This window comes from Centroberyx gerrardi, chromosome 12 (genome assembly GCF_048128805.1).
Source record: "Centroberyx gerrardi isolate f3 chromosome 12, fCenGer3.hap1.cur.20231027, whole genome shotgun sequence".
In the NCBI taxonomy this organism is placed as follows: domain Eukaryota; kingdom Metazoa; phylum Chordata; class Actinopteri; order Beryciformes; family Berycidae; genus Centroberyx; species Centroberyx gerrardi.
The window spans coordinates 22,700,895-22,724,993 of record NC_136008.1 but is presented as its reverse complement, the minus strand read 5'-3'; the positions used below and the strand labels follow the sequence as shown (position 1 = coordinate 22,724,993).

At 44.4% G+C, this 24,099-nt stretch overlaps 1 protein-coding gene across 4 annotated transcripts in view; it reads right to left on the bottom strand.

Moving 5' to 3' along the window:
• The window catches only part of vps13b (vacuolar protein sorting 13 homolog B), a 351,965-nt gene that overhangs the window by 27,517 nt on the left and 300,349 nt on the right, over positions 1-24,099 (bottom strand). For all 4 annotated transcript variants that reach the window (XR_013506903.1, XM_078287161.1, XM_078287162.1 and 1 more), the window contains exons 47-50: positions 11,094-11,249; positions 7,335-7,601; positions 4,856-4,939; positions 3,669-3,844 (exon numbers count right to left, since the gene is read on the bottom strand). Coding sequence is in view for 3 of the 4 variants with exons in the window: in XM_078287161.1 (XP_078143287.1) it covers positions 3,669-3,844; positions 4,856-4,939; positions 7,335-7,601; positions 11,094-11,249 (683 nt within the window). In the remaining variant the exon portion in view is untranslated. The remainder of the gene's footprint in view (positions 1-3,668; positions 3,845-4,855; positions 4,940-7,334; positions 7,602-11,093; positions 11,250-24,099) is intronic.

Here is a 24,099-nt window from a genome sequence, read left to right as displayed (position 1 = left end):
GACTATTCCCATTGTTCTGTTCACTACAATTAAACTGACCCCGAACTAAACTCTTTGCCTTTCCTCTGAAATCCCAAAGAGGGTTGACTCTGCCTTTTGTTTTTTTCTGACATGCAGTTTTCTCTTACAAACACTAATTCACAAAGATCACAGACAAAGCTAAGCAGCAGTAAATAATCCTATTGGATACCTCAGCCCCAGACACTGGTCAATTATGGCTTTGCAACAAAAAAAAAAAAAACTCCAAACAGTCTAATAGCCTCCTCTCTTTCTCTGGGCAGCATCCAGTTCCACTTGGCTAAAGCAAAGCGGCCCCCTTACCCCGGAGCAGTAGTTTATTAATAGAGCCCATTGTGCTATAAAAGGAACACAGGGGCTATTGGTTATGGATCTGGGGGAAGACAGAGGAGAAGGACAACGTGTTGACAGGAAGCTTTTCATCCAGAGCAGTTCCTGAGGGGGGAAACTGGAAGAGGCTTCTGATTCTAACCCTGTGTCTTCTAATGTGGCGGCCAATACGAGGAGAGGAGGACATAACGGTTCTGGTTAAGACTTGTCTGACTGTCTGTTGTGTCGCAGACCGCAGCTCTGCTCTCTACCTCGTCCATTAAAGCCCACAACTATGTGTAATTACAGGAAGGAAAGACGAGCTGTTGACCAGCGAACATTCAAGATTGGATCCGTCCTGGAGTTCTGGGGTTGTGTGTGTGTGTGTGTGTGTGTGTGTGAAGGTACATTTAGAATAGTGGGATGGGAGGGGGGGGGATTGCGATGATAGAGTGGGATGAAGGGATGGAGTGAGTAGGGGGGGACGAGGGAAGGGGGTATGTAAGTTTGTGTGGTGACAGGCGGTTTAGGCAGGGGACGGATCGTAAACACAAGGAGCATTGTGGTTGAAATCCAGAACGACAAGACACTTAGTTGTTTTTGAGCTTTCTTTTTCAGCGCATGAACAGAGCAACAGAGTCCAAATATATCCCCAGTCACTGTATGGCCACTGTGGTTCCTTTATGGCAGCTGAAATCAAAACAAACTTTGTGACCAGATATCTAAACACCAAACAGTTACAGCAAAAATTCTCTCTGGGGGAGTCAATTACACCCAACGTTTACTCTGTTTATTCAGATCACCACTAGTTGCTACCAAAGTGGCGATCTTTCTTCCAGGGATTCACATAAAACAACACAGATTACAGATGTACAGATAACAAATACAGTAGGAACGACAACGATACTGTATGTACATGTGGTACTTATTTCCCCTGGGGCCACCCAAACTAAAACATAAACATTTGTGTTACTGAAATACACTTTGGATCAAAGCATCTGCCAATTACATGTACGTGACATGAAACAAGAGATGTGGTAGGGACGTTATTGGACAGTACAATGTTAAGATGAATTATAGATGCATGGCAGATGTTGATGCAACCAAACATCTTGACAATTGATGGAACCTGCTATGATAAACTTTTTGGGCTGATTTATCAAACATTAAGGAAGCTGGTTTTTGTTTTTTCATTTTCTTGTGTTACAAAATATAAAGAGCTTTCTCTGTGCTGGATGATATGGGCAAGATGTCCGAGCGTGGGCACGGACTGACGCACTGAGACAGAATACCAGGCCTAGTGATGTATGTGACAGACTCTGCCCATGATGAAGTGGTGACTGTCACACTCACACTGGCACGGGCAATCATGGCTAACCAAGACAATGACAGACAAAGACCACACACAGATACGAGGGCACACACACACACTACTCATCCACCTACGCAAACATGTGCACACACACTCAGAGACACAAGCACAAACCTCTCCACACACACACATGGACAGATACATAACCAACCTGGGCCAAAAACCTGCTCTCTGTCAGGGCCCGTATCTAAATGAGGTGTAATTATGGCCCAACCTGACATGTTGGAATGGGAGCTGTGTGGGAGCAGCTGCCAAGCTGGCTTCCTGCTCCCCTGAAATGCGCCTGGATTCCCCTGGATCATGTCTTCATGTTGGCTCACAGATATCAGAATGTGGTGTGAGGGAATGTTAAGTAAGTGTCTCACTCTCTTCGCTAAATGGAGGCATAAAAAGCCCATTATGGGAGACGAGAGTCAGACTCTGTCATTTGCAGCGGTATGAGCTGGTTGGTGATGACATAATACGACTCTGGGAGAAGTGCATTGTGCAATGAGGGGGACTTCAGTGAATCAACCCTGCTGATCGGCAGCCATCTCCATCATAAACACACTGCGAGGCTGGAAAAAGGAAGCCATGCCTGATGCGAGGCGCTCTATGACGGTGTAGGGTGGTGTGCTGGTGCGGTTTTCTGTTGTGAATACGGGCGAGGAAATTTATATGGAAAAACAAACACCATACTCATTTTTTTGAAACATAACATGAGTATCTCAGTATGTTTGTGTTATAGGTAGTTGTATTTCTTTTTTTTTTTTGTCTAACTCTGAAGCTCTGCCTCAGTTATGAGGAGAGACTCTTACCCCCATATTTGCTAAAGGTTTGCGGTGGCGCTGATGCAATTGCGTGCATAAAAAGGGACAAATCTGATTTACCAACATGCCACACAAGGGTTTTGCATGTGTAAACGATGATGGACAATAGGGCACAAACATGTTGCGCTTTTGAACTAATCAATACGGATTTTGTGGCGTGTCAGCTGTAAGGCGCAAAACTGGAGGAGGAGATTACTCAAATTACTACAATGACTCCTGTTTGATTTACTAAAGCAAAAACCGCTGATTTCACCCAGACTGGAAACGGTATTTAACACCTAGTGAAAGTGTATCTTATTTTTTGCGCTTACATGGCTGATGCCTTGTTCATATGGAGGGACAGACGGAGGAGTCGAACACGACCAGAGAGAATGTTTCATCCACATATTACTCTATTTAGGATGTCAGAGGATGAGGTGAAAAACAGGTAGAGGTTGCCAAGTCATGCAATTCTCTCCAGGAAGAAATAAGGCTCAACTTGGAATTATGGTCAAGGAGGAGTCATGGCATCCCTGCGTTGCCCAAATTTTTAGTGTCCTTCATCTCTTGGCCTCTGACTCTTTTCAGCGGATGGGGGCATATACAGCAGGGATGTCACAATCACTCTTGCGTTGTCTGGGGTACTAAAGACAATGCTATGGCGACAGGAACAACATATCCATTTCCCATGAGCAGCAGACGAAATCAACATCACCAAAGTTGATTTCTTTTCCATAGCAAGATTCCTAAATGTCATCGGAGCAATAGCTGGAACACATGGGCCCATAATACCACATTTACTGAAACAGAAAACACACCTACTCTGTCCAGGTTGTGTGCAATGCCCAATGTCTCATCAGAAACGTAGTGGCCATGATTCAGTCATAACTAACAGCGGACTGCATGAGGTGATGTTAGACAGAGACCAGGTCTGGGGCTGGTTGTTAGGTAAGTGTAAAGACGAGTAATCCCTACGTTCTCCCAGTCTCATAGATGGGACAGAGAGCCGCTGTCCGTTCAGCACCACAACCATAGTGTGCTGCTGGTTTATTAGCTGAAATCACACACACACGTACGCTCCTGCACACACACTTTTCAATGTACTTTTTTGCCTCATCCACACTGGATGCATTATGGGTCCAGTACAGTATTATTATGTGGGTTTTGAATTTTTTTTCTACCTGGCCTGGAAGGTGAGGTGGTGAGTGAGGTCAGCCTCAGTGTTTAACAGGGGCTCCTGGTGGCCCTGTCCGTGTATCAACTGGCTCTCCCTCAGTCCCAGACTCCTCTTCTCTATGTGGATGATGACCGGATCTGGCAAGTGGCTCCTCATCACAAACAGTGGACTGAAAACCACCTGAGACAGGGGCCACATACAGAACAACCATAAGAGAGGCATATATTGTAAAAAAATAAAATAAAATACACTCCTGCTTGTATGGGGTAAGGATGGTTAGTTGAAGACAATGATGAAAATAATGATGATGACTAAGATCTCAGAATGATTAGTATCTTTAGTAATGCTGCTGCCAGTGAATCCTGTTTATTAAGTCTCTATCTTCTCATTTTGGACTAATCATTGAATTCTAACAACTCTGCACTAACAAGATAAATTGGGATTTTAAAGCTAGCGGTAGCGAGATTTAAGGGCTTCAAAAATCAGAAATCATGTAACGTGACTTCAGCAAACTGCACGCAGCTTAAACTGATGCTTAACAACCTGTCTAGTTTGTGATGCTTTACACCAAAGGATACCAAAGGGACGAGAGAGGCAAAAGATCTAACATTGGTGAGTCCAGCTTTCTCTGGACGGAACGCTACTCACTGCTGTTTAGCAGACGGTTTGAATTTTGCTCTTGAGTTTTGATTTGTCACTTCCAGTGTGTGGAGAAGATTTCCTGCCATTGATCATACCCATCAGTGTGGATGGGACGCTCTTCTCTGTTGCTGTCCATTGTTGATTTAAACTGATAAGATGAATGTATTTTATCAAAATCTTGCCTAGTGCAGCTTTACAGCTTTGTGTGCATGGGAATGTAAGGCTTCAGTATGCGGTGGTAATCAATTACATATTGCTCTCATTACCTAGAGGAAGCCGGAGAAACCTATGCATAATTATACAGTAATGTAATTATATACTAGACTGATTTTAATCACTGTGGGTGCTAATCTCAGGATTGGTGGTGCAACTGCAACACCCAAAATTAACAACAACAGATTTCCAAACAAAATCCAAACTTTACGTCAGAATGTGGAAATAAACCTTGAATAAACTTGATGAACTGCCATGTTGAGTTACATATGCTGATGCAAGCACATGTGTGTGTGTGTGTGTGTGTGTGTGTGTGTGTGTGTTCAAGGCACTCACCACCCTCTGTTGCATGTGAGAATCAGGTTCAATGGTGATGAGCGTACACCACACATAGAGCAAAGAACCACTGGAGCAAGGCACCTGAAAGGAGAGAACTGGCAGTTATTGATTTTACCCTGATCAAGGCATAAGCCAAAAATGTCATTTCATCCGATGGCCAGCACCTTGGGTGTGTGTTCTATTTCTTTCACTTTCGGTTATTGATCTTCTTACCACATCAATCGAACTGTCCAATTCAAATTCCTATGACAAACAATGTGGAATCAAAATTATTTAAAACGCTATCTGGTAGGATACCTCTTGTACATGAGCCATACTTGGGAGGTGAAGTGATTTTTTCAATATCGATCATATCTTGACATGACTTTACCGAACACCTCTATATTGCCAAGGGTCAACATGGAAAAGATTCGATCAGCCTCACTCAAGGTTAGCTTGTTTGTGTTCTCTTGCGGTTAGAGCGTAACATGAACAAAATATGGATATCTAATGACTAAAATTCCTTTGCTGCCTCTCAGTTACTGACATGATGTTTATAGCCTCCATCAGAAACACATTATCATGTTTGGTCCCCCAAAAAACTCTTTCTTGGCTTCTTCCAGTAGTTAAAAGTTAAGTCTCCCAAAAGCCCTCGCTTCTCCAATGCAATGTCACAGCTAAGGCGACTGACAATTTAACTGTTAGTGCCGGATAATAGGCTATTAAAGGCAGTTAAATCTCAGCAAGATTTAAAGGCTGAGAATGTGCCCTCTGAAGGCTGAATGCTCTTAATGTGTCACTGGTGTTCGTCCCCTTTACCCCTCGCTCCTCGTTAAAGCCTCGGGATGCCAAGGCACGTTACAAGTGGTCTAGTTTATGACAGACCGGGGACTTCATTTACTGGTGGGGACAGCAGAGTGGAGCGAAGAGACACAGCGAACATTCAGTTTTAATGCGCTGGCCCTCGCAAAACAGCACATTTCTCTTGAATGTGGGAGTGAAACTTTGGCAAACATCAGACTGGGAGAAACTCTGTAGGGCCGATCCACCAAAAACACTCACCACTGGGATAAGGAGGTCACGACGACCTCCTGTGCTTTAGCAGAAGTGAAGAATGAGGGCGAAAAAGATGTTGAAAATAAGAGGTAGGGAGGGGGAGGGAGAGATAGGGAAGATGAATTAGTTAAGATGGATGATTGATATGGAGGATTGAGAGAGAGGAGGAAAGAGACAGACACAGATAGGGTGAGAGAATGAGAGGGTGGAAGAGGTGGTGGACATGCTGGACACTGGAGGATGAAGCAGATAAATGGTGTAGAGGAGTTAGCTACACCGGACTTTGAGACAGATGAATGAGACAGTGTGTGGGCGAGATGGGAACCGAAACGGGGGAGACGAGAGCGAAATAGAGAGACACAGACAAGGATAGAGAGATCTGAGGACTCAGCTACTAGTCCAGGCAGCTCTCTCATTTGGAGCCAACCCTCCATATGGGTAATGAATGGCTGATTTAAGGAGAGGAGATAACAGCGGAGGTTGGAGTGAATTCAGAGTTGTTCAGACCCACACACGGAAGCTGCAGCAGCAGGATGGCTAGCTGCTTACGACAAGGGACAGATAAAGAAATAGACAGAGAGAGAGAGTGAGAGCGGGGGGGATAGAAAGATGGAAAGATAGAGAACAAGACCAAGAACAGCAGGGGTGAAGAGAAGGAGTGAGAGTCTGGCGCTCATCCAGCAGTGTGAAAGTGCCTTCAAAGCCTGTCCCTGTGCCCACATATCAGCTAGTGTTTCCTGTCTATGGTTAGCGTTGTTATGAGAGCGCATAAACTGTATTTTCTGCCTCTCAACATCTCTGGGTTATGGGTTGGAGATTGGGAGGCCTTTGAAGGCCTATCTGAGGGGAAGATCTAGTAGCAGCATGGAGGCTTTGCCACTGCGGCCACCCAAGAGACTAGGGAGAGGAAAGAGGATCCGGTCACAGTTGGTGGTCCAGTCACCAGCTTCAAACATAGACACTGTGTGTGTGTGTGGTGGCTGCTGGAAGTGGTAGTGTGCGCAATGTGTGTGTCTATCTGTGTTTGTCAGTCCAGCCCACCAAAGAGCTTGCATTGTGGAGATAGTTGGACAATGTAGTAGCGTAGCATGCACCATAGAGCTGCTACTGTTGTCTGCAAGAGTGTGTCTTTCTGTCTGCCTGTCTTGCCCATGTATGAGTTTGGTAATAGACTGAAGGCTAGGGCTCACTACGCAACAGCACAGGACATTAGACACTTAGCAAAAGGCATTTGCAGATCTTTTTGGTCTTGCTTTGCAGAGGCGCACTCATTTGACGAGTTGGATTTGGAGAACACACACTACCTGAGTTGTAACGCCATGCAACCCCGAATCTGGCAAAAACATAAACTCTCGTGCTACTACAATGCAGAACTACAATCGGACTAAAAGTCATGTAGTGTGTCCCCAGCTTCAGTCCCAGTCCAAGCGTGTTACCACACCTGTACCACAGAGCTGCTGCTGCCCTTGTCCCTCCTCTCCAGCTGGACATCCTGGGACCAGTCCTCGTCTCCACGGCCCCTCACGCACAGCTCCGTCATCTCGGCGTCCTCCAGGACGTAGGAGGGCAGCTTGGCCCCGGCTTCCAGGCAGTCGCAGTGCTCCCTGACCACCGTCTGACCGTCCGGCCCCACGTAGTGCTGCACCACCCGCAGCTCAATGTCCTGGGCCAGGTAGCTGCACATCACCTGCCGCCCACAGATGATTATCTGGAAGAGGATGTTAAAGGGGAGAAAGGGTATAGTTAGAAGCAATATTCTAAAGCTTTGAGGCAATATTACCGTATGCTGATCTGGGTTCATCCTGTGTAGGAGGCAATGCACACAGAGCCTCAAACGTAGGAAAAAGCAGGGTCTAGAATTGCAAAACCAAGAAACTACCTTAATCCAAGAGGACATATTGCAGTGTGATTAGGACCTTTAGGATTAAGTTTCAGCTACAGCAGCTGTGGATACAAGATTTCAACACCAAGCAAAAGTTGTTTTTTATACGTGTGATTAGTGGGGTTAATGTTCGACAAGGTAATAGTGGCATTTTGTGGTTACATCTGAACATGTCATTGCAACTAATTTCATAAATATGTTTATGATAAAACCCTACTGTCCTACAATCCCAGAATCTTTAAAGTGAGTGTTAGGAAAGGGCAATTTTGAACTATGATGAGGAACGTCATCCTCCCTCTGATCTTCCACACTAAAAGGCCGGCGGTGCTGGAAAATGCATCAAATCTTAAAGTATTTTGAATCTCTACAACTGTAGGCTCAACTTTCCCCGCTACTCTAAATGAGTCCCAGGGCCTGTTGACTCTGTAGCTTCCCTACTGCTGTCTCTGCTCTTATCAAAGGCCTGCTCTATAAAGCCTGACTGCTTCCTTATTGCCTGATGGTTTTCTAAGGTCACTGTCTATCACTGCACACACACGCACACATACACACACACACACACAGACCAGTGTTCTGGCAGTCAGATGGCTTTTCCATCCTTTTTCTATTGTGTATTGCACGCACACACACAAAATATGCGTGTATGAACACACATGGGTATATGAGCATGCATGCGCACACCCACATACGCACACACACACACACACACACAGCCAAGCCACAGCCACCAGGGAACCCTCATCTGGGGCTGACACATCTAATTGAGCTCAGAATTGATTGTTTCCACCACCCTCTGAGTGTGTGTGTGTGTGTAAGTATGTGTGTGTGTGTGTGTTCCACAGGTCGTGGCACTGATAATGATCTTGGGGAGAGAGATCTTGGCCCCTAATGAGCGAAGCCTCTCCTACTCATCAATCATTTCTTTATATCCATCCACGAGCTCACACTCACGTCAGCTGCTAGCGTTAATGTACACAGGCAACTCCGATACACACTTTCTTTCCCTCGCTGTCCGTCTTCCTCTCTTCCTTTACGCGCTGACACACAAATGTATACAAAAAGAAAGAGGGCGAGAGAACGAGAGAAAAACAGAGACTGTCGGAGAGAAAGAGAAGGAGAAAGTAGAAGCTTATAAGAAGTAGAGAAAGAAAGAGGAATATGAGATGAGAACAGTAACAACAAAAATGAAGCCAATACTAGTCATAAAAACATCTCCTCTACATCTGTATAGGTGATTGCATAGGCAGCCATCTCCTCCAGTGCTGCCTCAGCCATCAGACAGAGGCATTAATGTGCGATCAGTGTGGAGTGTGTGTGTGAGTATGCGTGTGTGTGCAGACGGCATGAGAATGTATATTTATACGAGGGGGATTTTTCAGCAGCAGTCAACATAAGGCACCAACATGCACAATAAACAGGCCATCATAATAAAAGACAAGAAGATAGCTAGACAGAGAGGGAGAGTACAGTAGTGTGTGACATCCAGAGGATAAACCCCCCCGCCCCAAAAACACAACAAGATGAGGTATGCTCACGCAGGCGCGAGCCAACTTCCCCTGTAGTGGAAGCCGCTGTCCCAGTCTGAGGCTTTGTGTTGTGAATTGGATGTGACCAACGCTCATACCCTATCATTGGACCCAATGGGAACAAGATGTAAGCAGAGTCTGGGACAGACGGGGGGAAGGAATGCGAGAGGCCGAGTCTGTTTTGTCTGGAGGAGGACGGGGAGACGTGTGTGACACTTGACATTGTTTACATAACAAAGTGTCACCGCACTAATCCAATGGCATCTCTGTGTTTTCAGGAATAAAGCGGCTCTGCGTTGTATTTGTGGGAAAATTCAAACATGATTCACCACAATTCTTTCCAGTGGTGTAAAGAGGGAAACGTGGCTGGTTTATGTAACGTTGTTCGTTAATACAGATCATTCGTGCTCGAGGACAACACATTTCCTGTGTTCTTCTTTGCGGAGAGAGGGGCAAATTATTTTTTGGATGGCTTCAGGGTCATGAGCTTTTGTTTTAGTGCTATGAAACAGAAGACAAAGCAGAACAGAACAGAATCTGTTGTTAGATGAGTAGCTATATCATAACATATATATAGCACCGAAGAGCAGAGATTGAAAAGTGCTCAAGCTGACATGAGCTCGGGTAAAGACAAGGTCTCCAAAGTGACAGATGACACAGCGGTCAGAACAGGCATGCTTTCAACTCCTTGAGGTCTTTTGTTATGAGACTTCAGTGATATCCCTGCATTATGCATCAGCGCATGACTGTGGATAAAGTTTGCTCTCTTCACTCCCACTTCACTTCAAATATCACTAAATCCACAATGAACTCTGGCAGCACCACCTTCACCCCATATTGGTGCTAAAAGTCAATGGGAAGGGGAGGGAACCTATTGTGCAGGCTGAGGCTGTTTATGTGCTTTATTTTTTAATGTTGTCTAGGTAACACTTTATTTGAAGAGCCGCTCATAAGGCATAATAAAGCATCATAAGCGCACTATACACACATTGTGAGTGCATGATTATTATTGGAAACAGAGCACCATATAATAAACACAATGTGCAAAACATGTAGGGGGTTGAATGCTTTATGGGGCAAGGGCATTATTAATGACATGATTTAAAGTGATAATCTGCTAGATTCCTGTATTTTGGATTTTGTCTCCAGTTTTGTTACTAAGCGCTCATTGCTGTGGTGTTTCTGCACTGCACTTCCCAGAGATCACCTGTCAATCAAACAGTGTGTCCAGTACTGTGAAGTCTTTTTCCTTATTTCTGTTGATACAGTTTGAGTTTCTGTAGGTGGCGCTCTTTTCTTTGTCTGTTCAGCCATGGTGGCTATCACTGCTAACTACCCAGTTCTTCTTCTATTGATTCCAAACAAACTTACTGCTGCTGGAAATGTAAAACACATCATTTTCTGTGTGCCAGCGGATTTTTCCCAGGAAAGACCTACCAGACACTGAGTATTTAGAACAGCAAATGTAAAAGCTTTCATGAACTGGGATTAGGTTGAATCACTATTGTGCTATATCACTCAGCGATAAAGAGTAGCAAAAAGGAGATATATTTATATAACAATGTCACAGATTATTACATCAAATTTAATGTAATTTTCTGCTGTTTGTCTAATGACGTTTATCCGATGAATGATATGCTAAGACGACTTCATCTATGTTTCTAATGGTCTTTCAAGCAAAGTGTTACTGTTGTTTTTTCCCCCTTTTTTGCCTATTTTCCTAATGTGCATGATTAAGACATTTTTTCTGTGATTGTATTTACTATGAAAACCTGAATAAAAACTACTGCACCTGTTTCTGGACTCCGTTGAGCTGCACCACCTTGATGATGAGCGAGGCGGTGCGTCCTTTGTACTGGATGGTCCTCAGCAGAGTCCCCACGTTGTCCACACTGAAGGCCTCTGACCAGCGCCAGTTCCCCCAGCCCTCGATGCAGATGTGCAGCAGCTGCAGGATGGGACGTGACAGGGTAGGACACACACATCCACACACACACACACACACACACACACACACACACACACACACACACACACACACAGAAGAGACCAGACATCAGAGGTTAGTCTCCTTGCCCTTTATTTATCCCAGAGCAAAAGGCAAGTAAACAACAAGAGTCTTTGTTTAGAAGATTTTGGTAGGGGAGAGAAGAACAACAAAGTTCCTGTTTACTGGTGCTGAACAGGCCTGCTGCTGTTGGAAGTAGAGATGGAAGGTCGCACACAATAAACTGGCTGGTGGAAAACAGCTGATGTGGAAGCTCATTATGGTTGCGTGTGTGTGTGTGTGGTTGGATGTGGCAGGCCCTGTTCTCCACACGTCTAAATAAGAGGCAGATAGTTTGGCTCTCAACCGTTTCAGCCTCATATCCATCACTCCAGAGCGGAGCAGATCAATGTGTGTGGTTGGGGTTAGACACAGAGACTCAGGAGGAAAGCATTGAGCAAACGCTGCTCTATCGTTTGACATACAAACAACTGTACAGCGGTGGCCATTGTTACAGTTCCTTGCAGGGTGGGGCGACAATGCAGCAGCAGTGCAGCAAATACATGAAAAGTCTTCTAAGATAGCTAGATCTGTACATGCAGACACAGTCCATGATGTAATTTGTGGTTTTGGGGATCTAGTCCAAAGGTGTAATTTAGCTGTTATCTCAATTAATCCAGTCGCGGTTTGTAATACACTGGCCTGGTTTTCAAAAATACTACTCTTTGGTTGTTATAAGGTGCATACCATCATGGCTTCAGCCTTTGCTACAGGTCCCTCTCTCCCACCCAAATAAGCATGAAAACCATGAAAGTAGTCTTAAAAATGTACTATGACAAAAGGCAGGTAGGCTGGACAAATGCCCATCCGTGCAAACAGCACATCTGTGCTACAGTGAGGTCATTCACAGACTATCTATCCACTTCTCACTGCAGGACGCTGAGCTCTACATGACGAGGAAATTTGTTTGTCAAACAATGTGAGCGTTGTCATGGGATTATGGTCACAATACGGGAGCAGAATCATAAATATGTAGGGAGATCTGAAGCTTTCTCCCCTCCCGAGGCAGCGAGACCGACCCTCCACCTGAGTGAACTCTCTGCGTCAGCCTCGCTGCCAACACAACTTCAAACATGGAGGAGCCAGACGGAGACGAGAGAGAGGGAGAGAGAGAGAGAGCGTGTGTGTGTGTGAGAGACAGAGGAGACAAGGGGGTGGGGGGTGGAGGGGTTGAACGCTCTCCCAGAGGAGTAGCAACCAGATTGAAACACTGAACAGCGTTTTTGAAGATTTACACTTTGGCTCGTCGCTTCAATGTGCCGAACATTTAGCCAATCTGTTAAAAGAAAAACAAATTACCCCCGGGGTCAAAGAGCACGGGGGGACCCTGGTCAAGACCTTCTCTGTTTCTCTCCACTTCAGCCCTGCCTCACTGTTTGAAGACAGATTTCATTACAATAACACGCTTAATCAAAGCCTGAATTCACTTTCTTCAAGATCACCCCCCCCCTTCCCTCTCGGCCGAGTGGAAATGACATAATTTCTCAGATCTCCTCCTCGGTGGACTTGCTCACGGGGAAAGTGGCAAAGTGGTGTAAACAGCCAGGTGGTGAAGGTTAGAACTCTAAGGGTGGAGAACCACTACACGATCTCCTGAGCCAGTTCAACACCAACATTACAATCCCAGACAAGTTGTTAAGATCACAGTGCTTGAAAGAGCCTTAGAGGAAAACTGTATTTCAGTGGCTTGGTGTTGAACGAGGTCAAAATCTTTTTGTGTGCATTCACCTTAAAACCCCGCCATAAGTACTTAAGAGTAAGCCTCAGTCTGCTCTTTTTTGAGTGGGACCGGCTTGGTGTTAATTATGGTCAAAATCTTGTGGTGTGGACCCACTGGAGATTTCTGCTGTACCTCAGCACCATCTGTGAAGACCGGTTTGTTATTTCAACAGTTCCCTCCTCTTTAACCCTTCTGCTCCCTCTCTCTCAGTCCACTTTATCACGCCTGTGGCTCAACTTGACCTTTAAGGGATAAGTCATAATAACGTCTCCCCTCAAACTTCAAATGGCGACTGCCGCTTTTGTTTTAATTCATCACTGGTCTGAGTCAAGCAGTGGAAAAAAAAAAAAAAAGAAAACAGCAGTGACACAGATGAACTGGACACGTAGGACAACAAGAATGAAAAATAAGAAGCTGTTTTGCTTCTTAGTGACTTATCCAACTGCTGTGACACTGAGAAAGCCCAGTGGGCCACATGTGGTGGTTTGACGCACGTGGATTAAGCCTCGCCTTACACTAACAACGTTCAACTTCAGAGGAAAATGTTGGATCTGAGGCAACATTTCATACATCACACTGTCCTCTCTTTAGTCTCTGTGTTTAACCCTGAGGCAGAGTCTAACCTGGAGTAGGGGATGTCAAGCTTATTTATACCAAACACTCCCAAAAAGAGAAAGGCTATGAGCAAACAACCCACACCTGAGAAGATTTTACCCTATATGGATTTTATGATTTTGCACAGAACTGCATAATTGTGTATACTGTAGGCAGCAAGGTAATATTCCTATTCCTATATGCCTAAATCTGTTCATTGTGCTACTTCTACAAGCTTAATTATCAGAGATCACTAGCCAGACTTAATGGCGAGCTTAATAATCTGATATCAACTATGTGAAATGCGATTCTATTAATCTAGTAGTTTCTTGACAGAGAAATAAAATTCACAACAAATTAAACAGTCATCACTCTGTAACAAAATATGTATAGAAATGACTTTTACCCAATTAATCAGTATCACTTATCAAGAACTCCTACACTCACCCTCAGCAACTGGCACTGGCCAAAATAATTTGTCCAAAACCAACTAGAAACCCATCTGTCATATCGTGATCATTTCCCAAAGTTGTACATTTGGTGTGAGAGAAACATGAAACATAAATCTCCAAACTATTTCTCCAACTTTCTGTTAAATCCCTAGGGACAGATTGTGATTATCTGGCTCATGTCGGGCAGCTAGCTTCCAGCACATTACTGGGCTCCAGCTACACTACCAGAAGGATCTGCTTAGGGATTATTAAACAGTTTTGATATGATCGATATGATGACTCTGAGTTATTGGATGTAACCACACAAAGACTGCAAAGCATTGTATATTGTCTGTTATCTGTTTCATTGACAGTGACCAAGATTTGACCAAGGTCATATCATCAAAGCTCTTCCAATAACAGCTTTGGCCAAAGGGCAAATACAATCCTTCATCCAAATTCTTTGGATGCAATTTGACCAAAGATATTGACATGTCAATGAGTCTGACTGTTTAGCCCAGCAAGTTTCCAGTCATTGATGTAACCAGATTACAATGATTCATCCCAGTTCTTTGGATGTGACCTGACTAAAGGTTATTGATATGGCTTTGGGTTCTACAGTACATCCCAGCCTTGTATCATCATGATTGTTAACAGTGACATGTTTGACCAAATACACTGATAAAACTAAGCAACAGATGATTCATCTCAATTCTGTGGAGATGAACAAAGTTATTGATTTGACATGGGGTTGATTGTCTATTCCTGCCCTATAACATCACAAACTGAAACCACTTCATTCTTCTTCAGCCCATCGTGCGCAGTCTGACTGTAGAACCACATCGTCACAGGACTTACTCGCCTTGTCGTGGTCAGACACAGTGATGACGACTGTTGATGTTACATTTAGTTTGGTATGGTGTGCCGTTTTCAATATCAAAGGGCACAATCGTGACTATGGGACAGTGATATTTCCACTGGGCTGACTGGACCTGCCATGATCCGGTCTGCTTACATAGTTCACAGCCTACAGGTATTGTTGAATGTTGAGCACATAATGACACTTTGACTTGATATGTTTTCCAAAGCAAAGACATTGCTCAAATCGTGACTAACCTAGATATAACAAGGAACACCTGTCTACTGAACCAAATATCAAAGGGTCAAAATGATGACGTTAAAATCCTACCAAACTTGAGACACACAGACCACGCTGAGACCATGTATGACCTTATCACAAGATCAGTAATGCATTAACTGAAATCAACTCCAATCATTGACATGCCTATCCGATGCTCATGCACCAATATCCTGTTTTTGAAACGCCGTCGCCCCTGCAGATTTGCCTGTTGCTGTGGAAACTAGACGCAGAACCCAAACATGGGTCTGACACATTCAGAAATGGTGTGAACTTCTGAGAATCTCCACCACCACCCGCCCAAACTGTAAGTTATATTCAGTGAGTCAATCAACCAAGCGAACACCATCATGGGTACGATGTCATGTCTGCTGCCTGGCCCATTGCTTAATCCCGTCCCAGGAGAAATTCATTAGCAACGAAGTTTCCTGTAAAAGACGGCACACCGTCAGTCAGTCATAACCAAAACAATGACTATTAACTTCCTGGTAAACAGAGAGGCATTACCTCACTTGCATGGCAAACTATCAAATGTCTGCTTTGATAATGTGGGTGTCAGCACACACAGATGGACAGAAGCAGACATATAGTAGATAGGCAAAAATCTCTCTCTCACACACACACACACACACACACACACACACACAACACACAACCATCCTCCAACCCCTGTCCTCTCGCAGACAGAGGGAGTCATTCCTGCCACTGTAACCGCTACCCGTCTATTGTCCTCTAGCAGGAATGTGCTTGGGTGCACATAACACAAATTAAGTGTCTGTCCGCGGCGAGGATGTAATCAGCGTTCCTGGACCCTGTGTGGACCGGCAGACAAAGCCGCAGTGGTCGTCTACCCATTACTATCATTCCTTCATTCCTCTTCGCTCAGACTATAATAGCAGATTGAAAACATAGAGAAGAGGTATAAACCACAACAATAGCTTTCCACAGTAGTTTCCACTACGGGGCCAAATAGGGCGAGCCAGGTCCCCGATAGTTAATAATCACTTACTGTAATTTCACTCTAAGCAAGCTTTACATCTACATCTTGTTGCTAAACAATTTTTCAGCTGAGCTTAAGTTTATAAGTGCTGTCAATTTTATATTCTAAACATTTTGGAGTAGTCTGACAAGCCCCATTTAACCCTACTGTGGAAAAGAGGCCTCTGCGTGTGCCGTCCCGTCTTCTGTATTGTTATCTGGGCAGAAGAGAAGGGAGAGGGATGTGGAACAGAGGTCTGTCTTGTCTGGTGCAATGACTTTGGGACATGCAGGGAGCTAGCCAGCCACCTAACAAATGAGAAACAGGTTTGCACACAGACAACAAAACAAAAGGATATGAATTACTTTGTCCTCTAGAGCGAATGATTATGAGAGAGAGGGAAAGAGAGAGAGAGAGAGAGAGAGGTAGACCGAGATGAAATGCAGTGAGAGAAAAAAAGAGACAGCGCAAATGAGTGAAAGAGAGAACAGAGAGAGAATAGCATCCTTGCCAGTGCAGTGAGGGCTAACCCATGTAACATGAAGGAATTATGGTGGCTTTAACAGCTGTCTGCAACGCTTCTCTCCTCCTTGGCTCCCTCTCTCCGACAAAAGAAGCAAGGCAGCGCAACATCAAAGCCCAGATTTGCAAGTCTAAGAAGCGGTTTGGGTGCTGGAAGAAGGTACAGAGAGAAGGCATTGTGTGGGTCCGCGGTCGACAGAGGAGACGTTAAGAGGTTTATGCTTGACTAACATTGTCCCATAGTTCTCCCTCTGGTTTCTACCGAGGCATCTTAGACATCCAGGGCCTCGAGGGTTCCAGGAGACGCAGACGCGGCAAGTGTTTGTACCAAATGAAGGGAGCTGACAAAAGGAGTACTGTCTGAGAGGAGAGAGGTTGGGAAACCGCACGGTGGGGGGATGAGGGCGTCAGTGGTCGAGGACCCTCGGAAGGACAGAGACCTCGTCCCGGTCTCAAAAAGCAAAAAACAAAAGCCTGCCCCGGGCTTCTGTAAGGATAGGACAGTGGGAAGCTATTGTGACATGCTGTACGCACATACACACTGTACTTATACACACATGTTCATCAGATAGACAAACACAAATACACGAACACGCACAGATACTGCGCATATGTGTGTAAAAAAAAGTGGTATGTTCTTGATCACAGGCTGACTAGGACAAGAGGAGACCTCAGTCACCCACACCATGACCACAACTAGAGTGCCACTAAACTACAGCCCATCCAGCGGCTGTGGGCTGACTGCAGCCTAACTCAGACAACATGAATGCAATGGATGTCTCCACTGGTTTGACAATGCAATGTACAGTACAGTGTAGCACTTCACTACAGAGAGGTTTGGTTTACTATAATGAAACCACAGGCTCCCCAGCTAAAGAACAAATGCAGCATGGGTTAACCCTATACAGTAACCCCCTGACCACAATATGGTATATTGTGTAATGAAACTGAGGCCCAAATATTCAGAAAAATCTACAAAACATATCACCACAATACAGCTGCCTTCACTCATCGACTGGTACAATATTGGTAAGGTTGTATGGAGACACTGTTTCACAGTGCGCCAGCAGCACTGTGTGCATTATATAGATGTATCTACTGTAAAAGTCCTACTTTTCACTGCATGCAATGCATGCATTAGTGAACTACAGCTACAGTGGTGTTCCGACCTCTTTCTGTTCTGTTCTCTTGTTCTCTACAAAAGTCAGAAGGCTTGACAATGGTCTGGCAACCAGTTGTTTCAGAGAGGTTTTGACTTCACAACATATTAAACAGAAGAAGCTGCAGAGGCCGCTGCAGTACTAGTAGAGGACAGACGCAGCATAGATGACGAGAGACTTTTAGAATGGCTGCCGCTGTATGTCTTATGTGGGATAAAGCTAAAGCTTTGGAAATAAAAACAAAGAGTTCCTCTGGTTTGAGGTACATGTCTATGGAAAGTTATATTTTTAACTCTGTGCTAGGTGACAAGGAACAAACACTAAGCTGTGACACGCACACACACATAAATACATGTTTAAGGATATTTACATGGTAACAAGTGTGCTCAGACAGAAAGACAGACAGACACACAGATGCACAGATGCACACAGAGACACACACATACACACACTTCATATGGACAGGCCTCTGAACAGCTGTGTCAGACAGGTTGAGGAGGAAACTAAGGTGTCCAAAGATGAGGCCAGCATTACACCACTGCAGATTTCCCATGGAAGGACAGGGCCTAGCTCTGCTCCCTCACATACTGTACATCCACAAAATGTTCAGCACACACACCAGACACACACACACACACACGGACACAATCCTGACTACAACATTGCGTGAATGAAGGGGTTTGATGAACTGAGCTGGCCCTGCCTGTAGGTGTTGAAATATTTACAGTGAGTGGTTCCTTAAGGAGTCTGCCAATAAAATGAACCATGTTAACAGAAATATAATGGGTGAAAAAAGAGAGTTAAATTACCCTGCAGTGACCAATCTAGCTTAACAGAGGCCAGCGCTGCAGTTTCTCTTTGTATTATTGTTAACGAGGTTACAGAAGTAGTGGCCTTGTGTTGCTACCGGCCAGCCTACAACATAAATAACTACATAATCATGCAAAAGACTGAATTTTATTTCAGTTCAGTTGAGTTCCAGGTGGGGTATATCTGATTAGCATTTCAAAAAGGAAAGTTGCTTTAACTGCAAACTGAATGCATTAAAGTTCACAAAAACATCATTTTATTGAGTGCCCACAATGTTGTAGGTTTGAATCCCACAAAAACTTTTGTCATGTGATCACTCTCTACTATCTTTCTTGAATCTCTTCTATCTCAAATAAAGCAGTAACACCATAAACCTCAAAGGAGGCATTTGAACCTGGTTGACCTAGACTGAAAAGAAAAAGATGGGTGTGTATGATGTATTCACAACACTGTGGGCTGTGAATGACAAACAACCTTTGCTAAAAGCCCTCTCCTCTCTACTCTCAGCTGTATACTATCTACTAAAGAAGTAATGAAAACATTATAGAAAGAAAAGTCACTGGCTGCGGTAAGAGAAAAATCTCATTCTGCAGTCGACATCATTGTACAGCACGGGTTCATGAACTTTTTCAGACTGGGACCTCAACTGAGTAAATTCACTGTCACCATGTGGCCCAGGGTCATTAAAACATACCAACACTTTTGTCATGTGGAGACCCACCAGAAACAGTCCTGCGGCCCAACTGGGGTCCCAACCCATGGTTTAAGACCCACTGTTGTAGTTTGTAGGCCAAGGCCTTGGCCTTATTGGAGAAGATAAAAGCATGTTTCTTTAACTGCTCACACATTGGCATGTTTGAAGGGATTTACATAGAAAAACAAACATCAGATTCTAGCAGCTCAGCCCTCATCAACATGATAATTACATTAATCTCCTCATGTCAGAGAGAGAGCTTCCTCTGGGACAAACTACACAGGGAGAGGAATTACTCACATATATACACACGCAGAATCATAATAGACCGATGGCTTGTCAGATATACACCACGGAATCATAATAAAATCCCACAGCATGTCAGAGAGAGTGAGAAAACAAACTCCTCTAAATACTGGGGTGAGTTGGGATGGATGAGTAGGATTTAACTGTGGAGGTACAAAGAAAATGGGGGTGGTGGAGGTGGAGTCCGACTGTCCTGACTGGTATTCACTGTATTTCTCATGAAACTCTTGGCTGCAGAGCTGTGGTGGAGTGCTGGGGAATGCAGTACATTGTTTTTCAAAGGTTGGAGTGGGACCAAATGGTGGGTTGCAGAAAGATGAGAATGGGTCCCCAGAATATTAAGTAGTAATTGATGTCAAACGTTATTGGCAGCATTATGTTGTTAAAGCTTGTTCGTTGTCTTTGCAATATAAGGTAAGCTTGAGGGTTCAGAACCTTTAGATACACAACCTATTCATCACTAATCAAGCTCCCTTTCTTATGCAACGATGAGAGAAATGGTTTCACTCTCCCACTGACTAGCATTGCTAATAAATGCTAATAAAAGGAGTGCCAATTTCTCAGAAGTAAAAGCATCGGCCCGAGCTCTGTGGCCTTGTGCATTGGAGGGCCAGTGGAGATGGAGCAGTTGCTGGGATATCCCAGGTGTATGAGGACTGGTGCTTTTCTGAAGCCCTTGGGTGAGTTGATGGACAGAGGCACTACAGGAATCAGGGAGCTAAAGTCTGGAGCCTGTGGCCTGGGAAGCTACTATAAAAGGCCTGGGAATATGAAACCACCTACGACCTCTGAGCTCTGGGTGAGATGATGTGTGTGCATGTTTCGAATTCAACATGGCAGAGCGTCAGTCCTGTTAAGAGACAGACAGGTCCGCAGAGGACTGTATATCTGTTGACATGCCTTGAAAGGCGCTAGACAGTGAAAGTGAAGAACTCCTGATGAATAAGGATGAGTCATAGATCCACATACACACATATCCAAACACACACACGCATGCGCTCCCATAAATATGCATTTGAATACATGCACAGACGCAGACAATCATGCGCACAGACGCTGACATTACATGCACACAAACACTTTTTCACTTATTCACCCCGTCTCTCAACACTCTCACCACTGTCCAGAGGAAATAGAAAGCGGTGAGTAAGATGAGGAGATGGAGGAGAGGGTGAATCCTGGATGCTGGTCTTGTTACTCCAGCAGCCAGAGCTGCCTGGCAGCTGTTCAGGTGGCCAACAGCTAAAATCACCCAGCAGCCAATCTATCTAACCTTTGGTTTGACATAGGCTTGCCTTTAATAATTACCTCAAGGATTTTTATTATTGCGTTATTCTCTAAGGCGTTCTGTCTGAGAAGGCCAAGTCCTTCTCACTCAACACGGACATTTACCATGCAACCTGGTCCAGAAATGCGTATCGTGCATAGCTGAGTATGACTGTAACCTCGCCTATCTATGACTGTTCTGTTTGTCTCTGAAGTTATCCTCACCAGGAAGCTATAATGATAATGATCCTCTCTCTCTAAGGACTGACTTAGCATCTGACCCACTGACTCACACAGTTTGTATCTCGTTCCCATAGTAGCAAAATGTCTGAACAAGCTGTACACAATACATCTTCAACTTCAATAAGTCAACTGGCAGCCAATATCTGACCTTTGGGTTGATAAAGGCTTTCCCTTAGTAATCACCATGGGGATATTTTGTTTTTTTATTATTCCACTGGGCAAGTTGACTAAGAAGACATATTTGACTGGGAACAACAACAACTGCCTGGACAAGATAAAGACTGTGATAGTACAGAATAAATGACTCGCTCTCAGGGATTGCACTGCTGTACAATGATGGACTATTAATAATGAGTCAGTGTGGGAATGCGTTCACGTATCATTCATTAAGATATTTCAGTAATTCATGTCATGTTGCTAGGAGGACAATGAATGTTAGCTTGCACATAAAACATCATCAAAATGTAAGGCTCAGTGAGTGGCCAATGTTTAACCTTTGCTTAATGACACAGTTTTCACTTTCCAGCCAGATTCTCTTTCTTCCTCTGGTAATGCCTACAAGGACAGGTCAGTTAAAAATATCTAATTTCCTCTGGTGCCCAACCCAGCTCTGAAGATAAACAGCAGAGAAGTGTAGGTTTTCTCCCGGGATAAAATTGGACAGCGCTCCCTTTCATCGGCTTCTCTCTCTCCGTCTCTCTGATCAGTCACTGTGTGGGTTAACCTGCCTGTAGCTAATATCTCCCAAAGGGTTACTGACCCCATTCAACCTAATCTACTGCAGTTAAAGCCACAGTCCTAGATCAACAGCACAGCCGGCCTACTTCACTTGAGGGCAGTGTTTCTTAAACAATGGGTCAGGACCTAAAATGTGGCTGTGTGAATGTGGACAAAAGTATTGATATGTTTTAATGAGCATGAGTCGCAGGGCAAGGCTAAATTTAGTCATTTTGGATAATGAGAGGGAAAAGTTTAAGAACCCCTGCTGTAGGTTGAAAACAAGATCACATATTAGTAGTGAAACTAAGATCTAACAGCAGAAATAAGTAAGCAGAAATATAGTCTAGTTGATGAAATTGTGAAAAAGACAATTTGCTTGTTTTTGTTTTGGTTACAGTATCAGCGAAGATGAAACAGGATGGCCATTGTTTACATGCTTATCAACAATTGATTGTACCCATACCAATTTCTATTAAGTTTGAACAAACTGCGTGTGTAAAGTAAAATTTAATCAACTCAGGATTGCAGCTTTAATGCTGCTGATTAATGGTCCGGATTTGACTCTTCGCCCAGCAGCCCGGTCCTGATGTCCAGTCATTTATTATCTGAAAAAGATGCATGTTGCAGGAAAAGCACCAGGAAGGCTATGAAATGCTTTACCTCTAGTACTGATTTCTCACATTCCCATTACCTGAATGTACAGTGTATGGGTTCAGACACACACAAACACATACACAGATGTACAAAGGTTCTTACACACACACAAACACACGTACACGCACATACTCGCACAAACATTCACATATATTGTCGGGTGCCCCCACAAACACATACAAAGATGTACAAATGCCCTCCTACACACACATCCACACAAACATTCATATGCAGGCAAGTGCATCTACATATAAACACACGCACACAAACACATACATAGATGTACAAATGTTCTCTCTCTCTCACACACACACACACACACACACACACAGACACACACACCCACACCAAATACCTCCCTGTCATGCCTGCTTCCAACAACACAGCCAATCTAACCGCAAACTAATAGTCCTGGGCTGCTATCTCCAGCACATTACCCCTGGGAACCACACACACACACACACACACACACACACACACACGCACACACACACACACACACACACACACACATATGCACACATATGCACACACACACACAGAGAGAAAGAGAGAGAGAGAGAGAGAGTGAGAGGGAGAGAGAGAGAGAGCTTTACATGCCTGCTGCTGGAGTAAATTACAATTTATTCATATTATGAATATTCCTTGTAGGCACTTAAAATGTCCTTCCCAAATCCAGGGGGCTTTTTACGCCCCTCTCCCCCCCTAACCACACTAACCACAGGGATTTCCATCAGCCTGGCTGCATCCTGTACCGAGCAGCCAGAAATTTCAACCATCCACACCACACCACACGCCAGAGCCCTGAAAAACAGCAGGGTGGGGACCGTGAGTGTGTTTGCGTGTGTGTGAGATAGAGTTATAGAGAAAGAGTGTATGTTTGTATTTACATCTCTGTGTTTGTGCATGAATGTATATGTCAGAGAATATGATGGCATATGCATGCAAAATCGTGTGTGTGTGTGTGTGTGTGTGGCAGCAAGGCCCGGAGGAGCCTTCACCCTGGCTGGTAAATGCCGGGGTGTGATGGCATGCTGCGCTTTAAAGACAGAGACTAGACTGGGAGGCCTGACAGAGTCCAGGCCTTAGGAAACCTGGTACCACGGTGTGTATGTGTGGGTCTGAGTGTGTATGTATGGATATGAATGTGAACGTGGCTTAGACGAGAGCGGGCTCTAAGAACGTGACTGCCTCAATCGACCCTTTTAATGCATCTTACGGTTATGATTGACGGCAGAAAGAGGGGGAGAGAGAGAGAGAGAGGAAGAGAGACAGAGAGAAACAGAGGACGAGAGAGAGGGAGGGCGACCTGAGCCGAGGTTCACGTTTCACTGCAAAAACAGTCCGCTTGTACGCTCTTCTGAGAGAAGTGACACATATTCTGAAGTATGTCAACATGGTGGGACGCATACACCGGTAAGACCGGTCACACATATTAACCACTCTTCTCCGTTTCACACACACACACACACACGCGCACGCACATATGCGCACACACAGGAGATTGGTCAGGA